Raw genomic sequence first — 13,798 nt, forward strand, 5'->3', positions numbered from 1 at the left:
GTATTTTTTTATTAAGAACTTTTGGAATTATAAGGCTTGAAAGTTCTAGTATTTTGACATAAAATACAAAATATCTTGTAAAACATCAAGTTTTCGGTAATGTTACCTTAATACTTTTATGCACAGAATAATGAGACGAATCAATTGATATGAAAAAAAGACATAGTTGCTTTTAAGAAAAAGTATGTAATCACATCTGCATATTTTTTCTTAAAGGAACTATGCTTTTTTTATACCAATTGATTCTTCTCATTATTCTGTGCATAAAAGTATTAAGGTAACATTACCGAAAACTTGATGTTTTACAAGATATTTTGTATTTTATGTCAAAATACTAGAACTTTCAAGCCTTATAATTCCAAAAGTTCTTAATAAAAAAATACTTTCTTATAGTGTTTTGAAAAGCCCTCAAGATAAGCTACAAGAATATGCAATAAAAAGTAGGTGGTTCTATTTAAAAAATTGAAGGTGACCTTTACGTGACCTTCAAGCAACTATTTAAGGTAAAACTAATGACACCATCTTATGTACCCCTTGAAATCATACAACTTTGGTCTGGAACATTTTTCTCTAAAATGTTGCGTTTACGAATAAATCGGGTGATACGGGTGGTCTGAGACACCCGGTATAAGCACTTTATAGGAAATAACAAACAGTATTCAGCAATTTTGAAATACCAAGTTTATATGAATATCAAATTCCGTATCTTTATAGATATATTGTTGCGCGATTATAGAAATACCAAAAATATCAAGAGAACCGACAAATTCATACATATCTCTAGATTTTTAGATGACATACCTGGAATTATCGATCGCTCTGTTGCTTCTGTTAGCGGCCAAGATGTCCAAAGATTCGGAGTCATAGTAGCCCTTGGCCGCCGAGCTCTGCTCATAGTAAAACTCCGCGGAGTCCTCCTCCTTCGTCCTGTCCGCGTAATCAGGGTCGTATTTGCCCTTGGCGCTTTTATCCCGGTGCTTCGTGGCCGCTTTCGGCCACCTTTTCTCCTGGCAGAGCGCCAGGCCCACTACCGTGACGCACAACAGAACGATCGGCAGCAGCGACTTCCTCGTCCTCATCTCCTTGTCTCATTGAACACCGCGCGCTTGAAAGCCTCCCGTTAAACGTTCCCGATCGTCGTATCCCCACGTGCCGCCCCGACCACCACTTTCGTTTTCTTTGATTGATCGACGACTGATAGTCGACCCTGCGAACTCGTCCCTACTCTCCTTCGTCCGCTTGTTCCTCCCCTCGCCCACAGCCTCGATCGCGTCCGATTGTTTGACCTTTTTTTCTTCGGCTTCTCAAAGGCGCTAATTAGCAGACTGCAAAACGGATCGTAGTTGCCTATTCAGTTCAAAGAAGAAACGCTAATCGAAACTATACGCGATAATAATGCTTTGTCTCTCGCTACCGTTTTTAGTTTGCGATTTAAAAAGAAAGAAAGGAATAGCAAGCTAGAATATTAGTCGTTTATTGCGAGTTATGCCGTGTGAAAAGGAATGAACAAATAAGCGCTATAATAAACATGAGTTCCGTAGTAATTGACCCTTTTAACCAAGCTTTTAACCCACGAGTCCTATATTGGAATTAAATGCTTAAGCAATTCATAAAGTGTTGGAAGGAATGTGCACAGCCCTATTCCTCTACTTTCCTATTTCCGAGGTTTAATAATGAAATAAATCCGAGTAATATATATATATATATATATATACATATATATATAATGCGCGTAAAAAGGAAACGTTTCTTTTCTCCTGTCTGGAATTATATCCAAAACTCATTAAAACTGGATGGCTAAAGCGCTATCTCGTTAACCCGAGAAGACGTAAAAAATCCGGGTTAGATTTATATTCCGTTTTGTTTTAAATGAACACCACTCGTACACACAATTCTCCTGGCGTACCTGCGGGATTAAAAGCGACGCGGTTTTCCCCGCGAGAAAAACACTCTGGGTTACTCCCGCGCTCTTGTCCTCCTCCTCCTCCTCCTCCGCCTCCTCCCCTTCCTCCTCTCAAGGAGGTAATCGATCGATCGTCCGCGTTCGTCCAGGCTCGCGTGAACCGATTCTCCCTCCCCCGTGCGGGCTCCGGTTAACCCGGTTTCAAACTCGCGGGGGTGTTTCCTTTCCCGGAAGAATCAGAAGTCTTGAGGCCGCGCGAGTTTCCGCAAAGGGTTGCGTACAAGTGAGGCTGACCACAGAGCTGACGTCTTCCAAGTAGCTTCACAGTACCTTATTGAAAACGACGTACATTTCGGCCATCATAATTGCGTCGTCGTCGCACGCCGTAATTATCTGTCGAAACAAAAGTCGAAACGTAACGTTTTAGCATATGGTGCAATTTCGATCTGTTCTTGCGAGAAATTGAAAAACGATGAATGAGATTGTCACCTCAATAAACTTAATACTACAGATAGATTAGCACTTTTAATAGTGCTAGAAGCTTAAAGTATATAACATTTAGCAGACCCTTCAAATTTATTTCCTGGACGTCTTTCTCATTTCTTTTTATGTATGTCCAAGTGCCAAATAAAATATGTATGTACGTAAGAACCATACTGTACATACATATGCATAATTATATTTAATTAAATAAGGTTATTTGCATAGGTTCCTTGAGAGGATATTTAAGCGTATACGCTAATTAAAGTTACATAAAAACACGACGTCGAGTTCTAAACTAATTCGCAAATTAATGCCGAGGGCACAACTGCGCTCGATATAATTTCTTTTTGACTGGTGCGTTTTGCAACTGAATATTCCCTTGATACCTTCAAATAAGCTATTTAAATAAAAATAACAATATTAATTGGTACCTTTAATTAATTCTGTTAGATCATAAAAAATAAACGATAACTTGATTAAATGTAAAATGTAAAAGCGGAAATTTCCTTGAAAATATTCAACGTTGAGTAAAAAAAAAAGAGATTAAATTCAGGAAAACATGAAACCTGCGATACAATTAATTATAACTAATTATACGTGATATAACCAATATAATTATAATAGTTTCGCTATCGATCGGTTTTAATTAAATGTCGCGGCTTAAATTGCTAGTGACGCGTATAGCCACAATAGAAATGCGTTACATCGAAAATGACGTCGACGCTATGTGAATGCACACATATCATTTTACTTTAAACATAATGCTAATAATATATTCTCGGATTTTCATCTGTTATCTCGCGTAATAACTTTCATTGTGCGTCTGTAATCTGCATCCGTTATACGTACGCACACGATGTAATTATCATATTTCATATACGCAAAATAACTGCACTAGCTACCTATAATATATCACAAATAGAGATCTGGTTAATTAACTCAGGTGCAAATGTGCACGTTGTTGAAATTTAAATCTAAAGCGCGTCTATATCAGTCGTCACGATCTTTAATGTCTATTAACATTAATATTAGATATCCGCGACTCTATCGTGAAAAATCGCGAACTTTCCAACAAGGAAACGAAGAGAAATCCAATTTTGATTTTTCGTGAAAACCAGTATGTATTATCTGTAATATTAGCGTCGTTGCGCAACATGTTGCAACATGTTGCAAATACTAGTTTGCAATATTTTATCGTACACGAATGCTTCTTTATCTCAAAGTTCCGGATCCAATTACAGTAAATCAAACTGATTCTCTCTTTGGATTGCCACCGATGCTCAAGTGTGCTTGCTAATTACAGTTAAGGCAAACTTACACATAAACGACCTATTCGACATTTTACCATCGAGAGTTCTTGCTACTAAAAAAGCAACGAGAAATTAAACAGGAAAAACTTTTATCTGCTTCTATTGTGCATAAAGTATAATTTTGAACTAACAAGGAAAGGTATGGAAGTGTCCTCCTCCGATTTTGATGAGCTTTCACTATTTTGTTTTCTAGTCTAGCCAAAAATAAGAGACACGTATTTTTTTATACGTGCCACATATGCCATGCATGTTCAGGGGATGAAATACCCTTTTGAAAAAAATCGGCTTTTCTCTTTCGGGTCAAATATCTCTGAAATTATAAAAGATAGAAAAAAAACTTTTTCAACAAAAGTTGAATGGTTTGAAGAGTAATTTAAAAACAATAATAAAATTTTTAAAAATTTTTATTTTTTAATAACAATAAAAAAATAAAATAAAAAAAAATTATTTTGTCATTATTCTAAAGTGCTCTACAAACCATTTATCTTTTGTTCAAATAAATTTGTTCTATCTTTTATAGTTTTGGAGATATTCGGCCGAAAGAGAAAAACCGATTTTTTTCAAAGGGGTGTTTTACCCCCTAAACATGCGTATAGGCACGCATATAGGGACGCGTATAAAAAAAATACGTGTCCCTTATTTTTGACAACAACATATTAAAAGCTCATCAAAATCGGAGGGGGACACTTCCATACCTTTCCTTGTAAGTAATTTTGAAGCAAGTTAAGTATAATTTTGAGCCTCATAACGCGAAGCTCTTTGACAAATTGAGAGCTCAAGTTTTATTAGACTAATTTGCATACAAAGTGATTCTAAAACAGGTTGTTAAAGGCAAGACGTGCTCTTTGACACGTTCGAGGACGCTGTTCCTCAGCGCGCGTCCTAAGCCACGTTTGAGGACGCTCCCTCCTCGCGATCTTTTAATTTTCATTATATGTAACTTCGTGGCGGTCTCAAATTACAAATCTGTTCCTGCTAAATTCTGTATCGCAATTTTACTTGAAATCAAACCAGGAATAACGCCTTTTACATCCATATCCGAAATGTAATTGGCGAAAAGTGTACTTTCTGCTACGTTTACAAGAAAGGTCGTTAATGCTTCTTACGTTAATAACATTAAGAAAAAGTCGACTCAAGATTGGAGAAGGTACGATTGACGGCAAAGTTTAATGGCTTGATTTCGAATCACGTAGACTTCCACAGACCCCGGAGTTTGATTCGTTTCTCTCATTTACCCCTCCTTCGCCACCCTTTGTCGACGACCTTTCGTTTTTCTACTCGGTTTCGCTCGCTCTTCGCTCCGGCAATACCGAATACTTACACCGTCCATTTCGGATTACGACGTCAGCAACGAGGAAAATCGTGCGGATAGTTCTTGGAATTTAACGTTCCTGAACAAATAACAAATGGTCGGTCGTCGAAGAGGTATTCTCTTTTTTTTTATTCGATAAAGCAGCCTCATGAGAGACGCCGTAAACTCCACCCGTGTAAACAATTACTTTAACGTATCGTATTAACCTATAGTAGAAACCGTGTGGAAATTGCAGTTATGAACGTCCGGATCTCGGATCGTAGCAGTCACGACGCGACGGCCGGTATCATATTTCGTCGTTCTGCCGCATTTTATAAAACCGTTTTATGAAACCAGAGTGATTCTTTGCTCGAGGAGGAAGTTATTCGTGTGAACGTTGCGAGAATCGTAAGTAATGTTCTTGTCGTCGTTTCGCTCGCGTCGGGCGGAAGTCGAGACACGACTACACCGAACGTCGATTATTTCGTGAATCCTCAGTGGGCTCCGACGATCGTGAGACCGTCTTCTATTTCTTGATTTCCAACCCGCAGAATCACCGTATTGCGGTTTTTCTAGGATCTAATTAAAAGTATAGATTGTAATACTTAAATAATTCCCAAAGGTATTAAATGTATTCCAGCATGGAGAGCTAGAGATAAAAGCCACACATAAAGGAAATTCAATTAGGAATTTAAATTAATTATTATACAATAAGAGAGAGTGCTCGTGGATTTAAGTTTTGATCCTTCTATAAAAGAGCAAGGATACATTTAACTATTATAAAAGCCACACATAAAGGAAATTCAATTTATAGGAATTTAAAAATTATTGTACAATAAGCGCTCCTTCGATAAAAAGAAGTAAACTTTATTTTACCATTAAAGTTGCTAAATAAGTATTCTCCTCGCGACGGAACGCGGAAACTGATAGTTTAGAAGTTATTCTGGATTCCGAGGGGGTCTTTCAACAGCTGCGGTCATTATTCACGGTTCTACCGGCAATACCGCATCTCGAAGGGCGCCCGCTTTATAAACTTTCGAAAGTGGTTTCTCTCGATTCTCTCGCGCGCGAGAGAGGCAACTCGCGAAGACCGCGATGATCGTCGGCGCGAATCTCCGCGCTTCTGACGTCATAATCTAGCCAGTGGTTGATGCGTAGGTAGACGGATATTGGCGACGGACAGAAATCTCAGAAATAAGGGGAAGGATATTTAAGGCCGAAAATTGAAGAAGTTTGGAAAGAGATGACGCTGGACGAATGTTTCTCACGCGGATTCTCGTTTAAATCACCACTTGAGCCGCCTACCTTAGAAGATAACTATGTCGTCGACCACTTAGCCGCTCGCGCGACTCGGGCGAATATCTTAATTCGTCGTATAAATATCGCGATAACCATCGCAGAGAAAAGGCAGGGAAAGGGACGAGAGAGGGGGGGGAAAGGGGAGAGGCATCGTCGTCGGCGGCGGTGCCGATTAAAAGCCGGATACACGTACGATAAAACACGAGAACTTGTTCCGCGATAAGCCCGCACCTGAGAAGCGGAAGAATCTACGTCCGTAAACTTATTCTTTTGGGAGAAGAGGCGGGGGTAGTGGAAGAAAGAGAAAAAGAGGGAGGGAAAGTGCGGAATTATGAGCGGCTTTCGCGATAAGTTAAGCACACGTTGCATAAATATAAATTCAGCCGGTTTTATGCTCATACGTGTTGTGAAGTAATGTGTATCTTTTAAGTAGGTCTTATTTAAGAAAAAACAAATTGCATCTTTGTACAAGAGATTATACAGAGATTTTTCTTTATCGTATTTTATGCTGCGAGCCGAGCGCGCTACGCCATTTATTTCATTTCTCGACTCCGGCTTACTACATGTGAGCATAATAAAAAAGGAAAGGACGAAATAATGGGGGAAAAAAAAATAACGCGAATAGTGAAAACGGAACGACAATACTGGAGTCGAGTACATTCGTTTCAGCGCATTTAAACGGCAGAGTTATACCAATCGTAATCATTTGTTAAAAACAAATAAAGGAAAAAGTAAAAATATGCGTCTTTAATTTCTTGAGCCTTTTCGAAAGTAAGAAATAAAAATTTGTTGAAATGAATTAAAATTTAATTATAAATCACAGCGTGATATTCTTCGCGCTGAGGAGCATACGGGTTACGTAGAAAAAGTAAAACGGATTAATTACAACTTATTTTTCTGATTGCAACGACGTGAGTGTGTCAAAACCGACACCTTCAAGCGGATTCCCCGTATCGTTTCTTTGGGGCAGGAACAAAGTAGTCGGAATCCAAACGCCGCGCCGCCGTGCACTTCACCTCTTTCTTTTTTCTCCTACGATGATCTTCGTTCGAACACGAGTAAGCGGATGAAGTTGGACGTTTTTTGCTGGCCGATGGAATCCCGCATCGCGCAGCGAAATAGACAAATCCCGCTGGCGACCCAAGATCCGAGAGAAGATGAATGGTCCGCCTCAAAAGTCCGACGAATGCTTTGAATACGTATCGAATAGATCGAATACTTGGTAGCTTCTGCAGCTGGCCCGACTGTGTGTGCGGCGAAGTCAAAAGAAGTCGGGGCCGCAGCCGCGCTCTTCTGTGGTCGCACCGGGTAGAGAATGACTCACACACGGCACAACCGGATTCGCATGAAGTGTGACAGGCGAATAGTTCCAAATGGTTTACGACATGGGAAGTGTGTTTTTCGGATCCCCATATATTTTGCGTGAAGATCTAAGCATGTGCCTCCGCGCGAATCATATATTATTTACGAGTTGTTTACTATCATTCACCTTATATATCGCGGTCTAGAATGCCATGCGCGTCAACGAGTAAATGTATAATATTTATTTTCCTTCCCATTATTTTCACACTCGATCACCCTTAACAACGGCCGGCCGATACGCGCGATATATTTTTGTATATAACGCGTATATTAATCATTCATATAAATTTTCATCGCTGCGTTGCCGCCGATGAAATACGGAAATATTTCTCCGATTTTAAGCGACACCCCGCAATAACAATGGAACGAAGGTGTTGATTTTTACAGTTATATTTCCTTTCAAATACATTGATGGATGAGTAACAACGATTGATGGCAACCGCGCAAATGTTCAAAAACATTTTGCGTATTAAATTGATCGAAAAAAGATCATCCGGCTTTTACGTTAATGAACAAAAAAAGAGGATCGCTGAAAGCTCGCAATATAATACTTTCGTGATGCACATTCATCACTCACGCGTTGATCGCTATACATTGTCGCTCTGTTCGTATTAATTTTCCCTGATACCGATACAGGAAAGATGGCGCGTCGACACCTTCCCCCGGGAACTTAAGTATCGATGTCCGTATTATACTTAAGTACTTAGCACGCACATGCTGTGCTGATGGATGGCTACGATGAGCGACCAAAATGTCGAGCGAAAAAAAAAATACCAATAACGGAAGAGGAGAATCGTCGACTGATATTGGCAATCACGCGATAAGATCGGCATCAACGCTATTCGCACTTTCGATGATAAATGACGGCGATTTTTGAGACTCTCGCGCATTATGCGACGTCCTTTGTCATTCTCTTTCCTTTCTACATTGTGGCTCACGCTTTTTCTCGCGCGCGCCCTCTCTCTCTCTCCGCTTCATTTCATTTCCGTTTCTCTCTTTCTCCCTTTTTCTCTCTCTCTACCTTCTTCGCTATCTCTTTCTCTCTTTCGTCTGTCTGCCCTTCATGTCGATTTTTCGCTCGACAGCCGCCAACACGCTCTCCTTTTCTTCATCCCGCGTAGGAACCCCCGGCTATTCCCTTTATCCCTGCTTTTTCTGCACACTTAGATACGGCGCATCGATTAATAATGGACCTGCTTACAGCGTTGCAGCGCGGTTTCGACGCGGGTCGTTTTATTCGTGCGATCGTTATTACTATGTTGCAGCAGCCACCACCAGCGCAAAACCAGTTTCGATCCTGGCACTACGGTAAGTTATGTGCCCGGCATCCACTCGCTCGTAAATATAACGCGCGAATATTTTCGCGCGCCCCTATATAGGAACGCTCGCGAATAACGGGACATTGTCTACATTGTTACCCTCGCGATCGCAAATTTTTTTTTCTTTTCCTCGCTGTCAGCTATTTAGAGTTCGACGTGACAATATCACAATAGGACACGCGTCTAGGAATGTCAGCGATATACTTCGCCAACATCGCGAATCCAATACTTACACTCCGACTTCGGTACTGACAAAGAAACTTCGCTACAACTCGAGGAAAACTTAGGAACTTGGCACAAATGCTCACAACCGTTTTTCATGGCGCTTGAAAAACAATTTTACGAACTAGTGCATTTCATCTTTGAAAAATGGAACAACTTTATGACATCTTTCCAGTATCTACGGGATTATCGTTGTTTACGACCGAAAACAATATAATTGCCAAAAGGAAAAAAATCAATTTTCAAGAATCTTGATTACGGGTTGCCGAACTTTCCCGTGTATTTTTTTTGCACCGACACGGTACCTTTAATATTAATAAGGTAAGTATAGCATTAAGAGGCGCTTTTATAATGTAGGTATAATTTCGTCTTGATTATTCTGACAGATACCGCATGGATTTCGAATATCCAGAAATATCGCTATTTTATTCGATTCGAAGCATTTCTGTTCACGCGTAGATGTTCATTTTTTGACCATTCGCCTCTCTCTTTTCCGCGCGTCGTCATCTCCATTTCGTCGGAAGTTTTTCGCCGGACCCCTTTACGAATCCGTTGTTCCTTGCTTCGAAGTAGAGATTGAATTCTGCATCGCTAACAAATGCGCTTCAACCGACTGTTGCCTGGGAAGAAAGGGATCCAGAGACGTATGAGGAATATATGGTGCCCCGGAGCCAAACAATGTAGTTGAGACCCTCCCATTCCGCGCACGATACGATGCGATACGATACGATAAATATTTCCGGAGTCAAATTAGACTGTAACGTTGATCTAAAATCCTCTTTTATTAACCAGACAGATAAATCTAATGTATTTTCTCACGTAATGAATTAACTGCTTTATTAATTATTAATTTTTCGACTTCCCGTACTGTGCTACGGATTACTTTATCAGGGTTTATTATTATCGAGTCGGTTGATAAAAGGAACAACGTCGTTTCTTGTCGCATCGGCAATCCGGAATTTAATTTCAATTTGCGAAGGCGATTAATTACCATTTCAATCGACAGCGACATCGTCGGTTTTATAATAGAGAGAGAGAGAGAGAGAGACTCAAGAAACCGTTGCAAATGAGTATAAAATTAAAATAGCGACAAAAGGTAAAGGAAAATATAATTACTCGCGATGATATTCTTCTTATGCTTTTTTTTCCAACTGGTACAAAGTAGGAGCAAAAAGTTTTGCCGCCCTTGCGGCATTCCCATAGACTGACACCCGAAGGCATCTGCGCGCCCTCCTGTCCCCCTTACAACATCTCTGAAGGGACCCACCTCCTTGCAACCTTGTAGCCGCCATGACGACCGCATGGTTTCATAATGGTCGCTGAAGTTATGCGAGATCGATAATTTTGAAATGACGCTTGACAATGTTTCAAAGCCACTTTGGCCGTCCAAGATCATTATCTTCCCGGCATTTTATCGTTTAAATTATTGCCAAGCCATCTTCTCTCTGATATTATGCGATATCTTTAATTCGATTACTGCGCAATTCCATCGGAATTCTCGTCAGGCGATGCACTTTCGTTACGGTATATTATGGCATTCTTGTGGAATGTACCGAAACAAACGAAACGAACTTGCACCGCAATTACGACGTGTTGAGCGGCCTTATTGTTTTTGCATAAACTACTGTAGAAGGACGCGTTGGAAATTGACGGTGGGAAGCCTTGACCGAAACTTTATTATTACGGCTTTCTTTGTGTTCTTATTGCTGAGAATTCTCGGAACAGTTGGACAGTATATAGGGTGTTCCATACTTTCCATGCCATTTTTCATTTGTGTGTAACTCCCTGAGTTGCATTTTTTTTCTCTATAAAGTATCAATAATTTTTCTGTCACAAACTAATTAAAAATAGAAGATCTTCATCAAGGATTAAATTTAAGATTCGGTCAATTGAGAGAAATAATTAAATTTTTCCCTGAATAAGTATCTTCTGTAAAACTTTTCTCTTTGTGTAGAAGATTGCACAAATGAATTTTACTTGAATGAAGTATTAATTCGAGATTTAGCGAAATAAAGTTTACCAAGGTAAGCTACAAAAGAACGTCTCACATGATTTTTAAAATGAAGGTTCCTATAAATAGTTGTATTTATGTATAAAAAATACTTATAGAAAAATATGAAGATTATGTACCGTCTTCCATCTTATGTACCATTTCTTTGAAATAACTTCTTTTACAAATATAGGATAAGCAGATTATCCGTGATGCAACGAATTTACTTCGGTACCTACATGTATTATAACAGTTTGAGTTTTGCAGCATTCGCTGAGAGAGAAAAAATATAAGGAGGATTTTTAGGAATAATTTACGTATTCAGAGCACACAGTAATGCTGAAAATAAGGAAGATAAAACACAATTTAATCCATGAGATTATATCATATGCCGGTCATACTTTTAATGACTGCGATGGTATTTAGAAAAAGAACACTGAACTAAGTAGATTCCAAGTGCTCCGTTAAAAAGAAAAAAGGAAAAATGGAAGTAAATCCTTAAATAATCCTAATGCACTATCCAATTAAATATAGAGCTCGTGCAATTAACGCTAATCTCTAAAATGACTTAAAAGTCAACGTATATATTTTTAAACCTCGTAAACGCCACTCAGATTATAATTTATTTGTTTCTTCATCTGTTTGCGTGCCCGTGCGAATTTCTTATTTTCCATCGAGCTTAATCGCGACGTGCTGTCGGCGTATTGTGTAAAGTTTATAAAATACCTCGCAATAATTCACTCTATCGTATAAATCATGAAATAAGTATTATTAATGCGGTGAGACAACTCGCGTGCTTTCTATCCACCGCGAGTCCCTCACCAAAGCGGGGACTCGGCTTCGTTTTTTTTTTCGGGAAAAAATTCGATCAGGAATTACCATTTGTCACGCTTTTTAAATTTTCGATATTAACACGCCGGGCGTTACATGGCCATCGGTGGGATATTCGTTCGTCTCTGTGAGAGTCACCACCGGCGGGGGACATATGCATTTTGCCTTTAACGCGTCATGGTCATTCGTGACCGTGGGTTTTATATGGTGTAACACCAGTTATATATGGATTTCATGTACATCAATCAAACGTCTGGCCACTCGACGTAACATTAGTTACCAGACAGCTGGACCAGACAGTTCTGTCATGTTACGTATTTGTAAGGAATTTTTTTTGTAAAAATTTAAGAAGACTCTGAACGGTAGAGGTTATTTTAATCAACATTGTACATGCTACGTCCAATCATCCGACCATTACATTTTTGGTGCAAAATACGAGGGATATCACGATAGCATTTTATTTATACTCTTTACACTTTTAACACGAGATGCGTTTATTCCCAGGCTTGGTATCCAAAAATTGAAGCGCCAGATTAACCAAGAACCGTAATAAAGGAAACGCATTTTAAAAAGGTAAACACCGAGCAGTAAAGCAATGTTGCAAAGTAACATATGCAGCAAAGCTCTGTAATCAGTTCTTGAACCGTCTTGCTAAACAAGATTGTGTTGCATATTTAAATCTCGATTCGCTCTCTCTCTCTCTCTCTCTCTCTCTCTCCTCTTTCTCCTGTGAGCACCTCAATTATGATCACGCTCTGTGTGGGACGGGCATCGAAATGAGTTTCGCATCACAGTGGCGAAAGCCGCCACCGCAAAGAGCCTGAAATTTACTCCATCTGAGGAGATGAAAATTATTCTACTTCGTTGCATACACGAATATTTTCTCCGGTTTCAAAATTATTTCGTACGTATTTTGAACGCTTAATTGGTCTCTGAAATGTAAATTTGCAAAAGTGATTGCATTTGAAAACGTTTGCGTCGATTTGGGCGATCACGCGATCAAAACATATCCCTGCCTAATAAAAGAAATAAGGGTGTTATATTGATGTATTACCGTACTGTACAGCGATTGAAGATTACCGGTTCAGTCTGGCTTAAAAATGCTTCACAGCGCTTTTAAAGGTATTGAAATGCCAGTCATTTTTAAATCTTTTGAAAATTCATAAAGCGGAATTACAAATATTCGGAATTTGTGGAGCTCGGAATTGCGGAGGTAAAATGGACGCAACCTCTTCTGACATTTTGACGTACATATTTTTACATATATGCTCGCACGTGTCCGTGTATAATAAAATATGAAACAAGAGGTATTGGAAAAACCTGTCAAATTTTGTTTTCTCTTGTTATAGAATAGCATGCTGCATGCAGTAATGCTTAGACATACGCAGCGATTAAAATTTTGCATGCATGCAAAAGGAAGCATTCTCTCTAATAAATTTTTAATCAGCTTTGATGAAAAAATGCTGCTAATATAAAAATATTATTCAGCAATGTGAAACTGCGTGGATACTTCATATACTTTCATTCTCTTCTTCCTCCTCGCTTTTTCTCCTTCATACATTAAAAACTAAGAAATTCGGTTTCAGCAGAATAATTATTCAATCGTTTTTGCTTATGTCGAAAAAGCTCCGTTTTTTTTCGCGTCGGAATTCGGAGGGGCGGAGCCCCATGTCCAGACAGCGATTCTCTCTCTTTCTCTTTCTCCCTTTTCCGCAAGCTGGTTTTTTATCATCGCATATTCCGCCTTTTAATCCCACGTTTTAATGGCGCTCGGGAATACGTCGTCGA

At 39.3% G+C, this 13,798-nt stretch overlaps 1 protein-coding gene across 5 annotated transcripts in view; it reads right to left on the reverse strand.

The window, feature by feature from the left end:
• Positions 1 to 13,798, reverse strand: part of LOC139811594 (insulin receptor) — a 75,538-nt gene that overhangs the window by 18,332 nt on the left and 43,408 nt on the right. For all 5 annotated transcript variants that reach the window (XM_071775888.1, XM_071775883.1, XM_071775884.1 and 2 more), the window contains exons 3-4: positions 1,907 to 2,296; positions 802 to 1,325 (exon numbers count right to left, since the gene is read on the reverse strand). In XM_071775888.1, coding sequence (XP_071631989.1) covers positions 802 to 1,079 — 278 coding nt within the window. In that variant the 5' untranslated portion in view covers positions 1,080 to 1,325; positions 1,907 to 2,296. The remainder of the gene's footprint in view (positions 1 to 801; positions 1,326 to 1,906; positions 2,297 to 13,798) is intronic.

Source organism: Temnothorax longispinosus, chromosome 4 (genome assembly GCF_030848805.1).
Source record: "Temnothorax longispinosus isolate EJ_2023e chromosome 4, Tlon_JGU_v1, whole genome shotgun sequence".
NCBI lineage: Eukaryota > Metazoa > Arthropoda > Insecta > Hymenoptera > Formicidae > Temnothorax > Temnothorax longispinosus.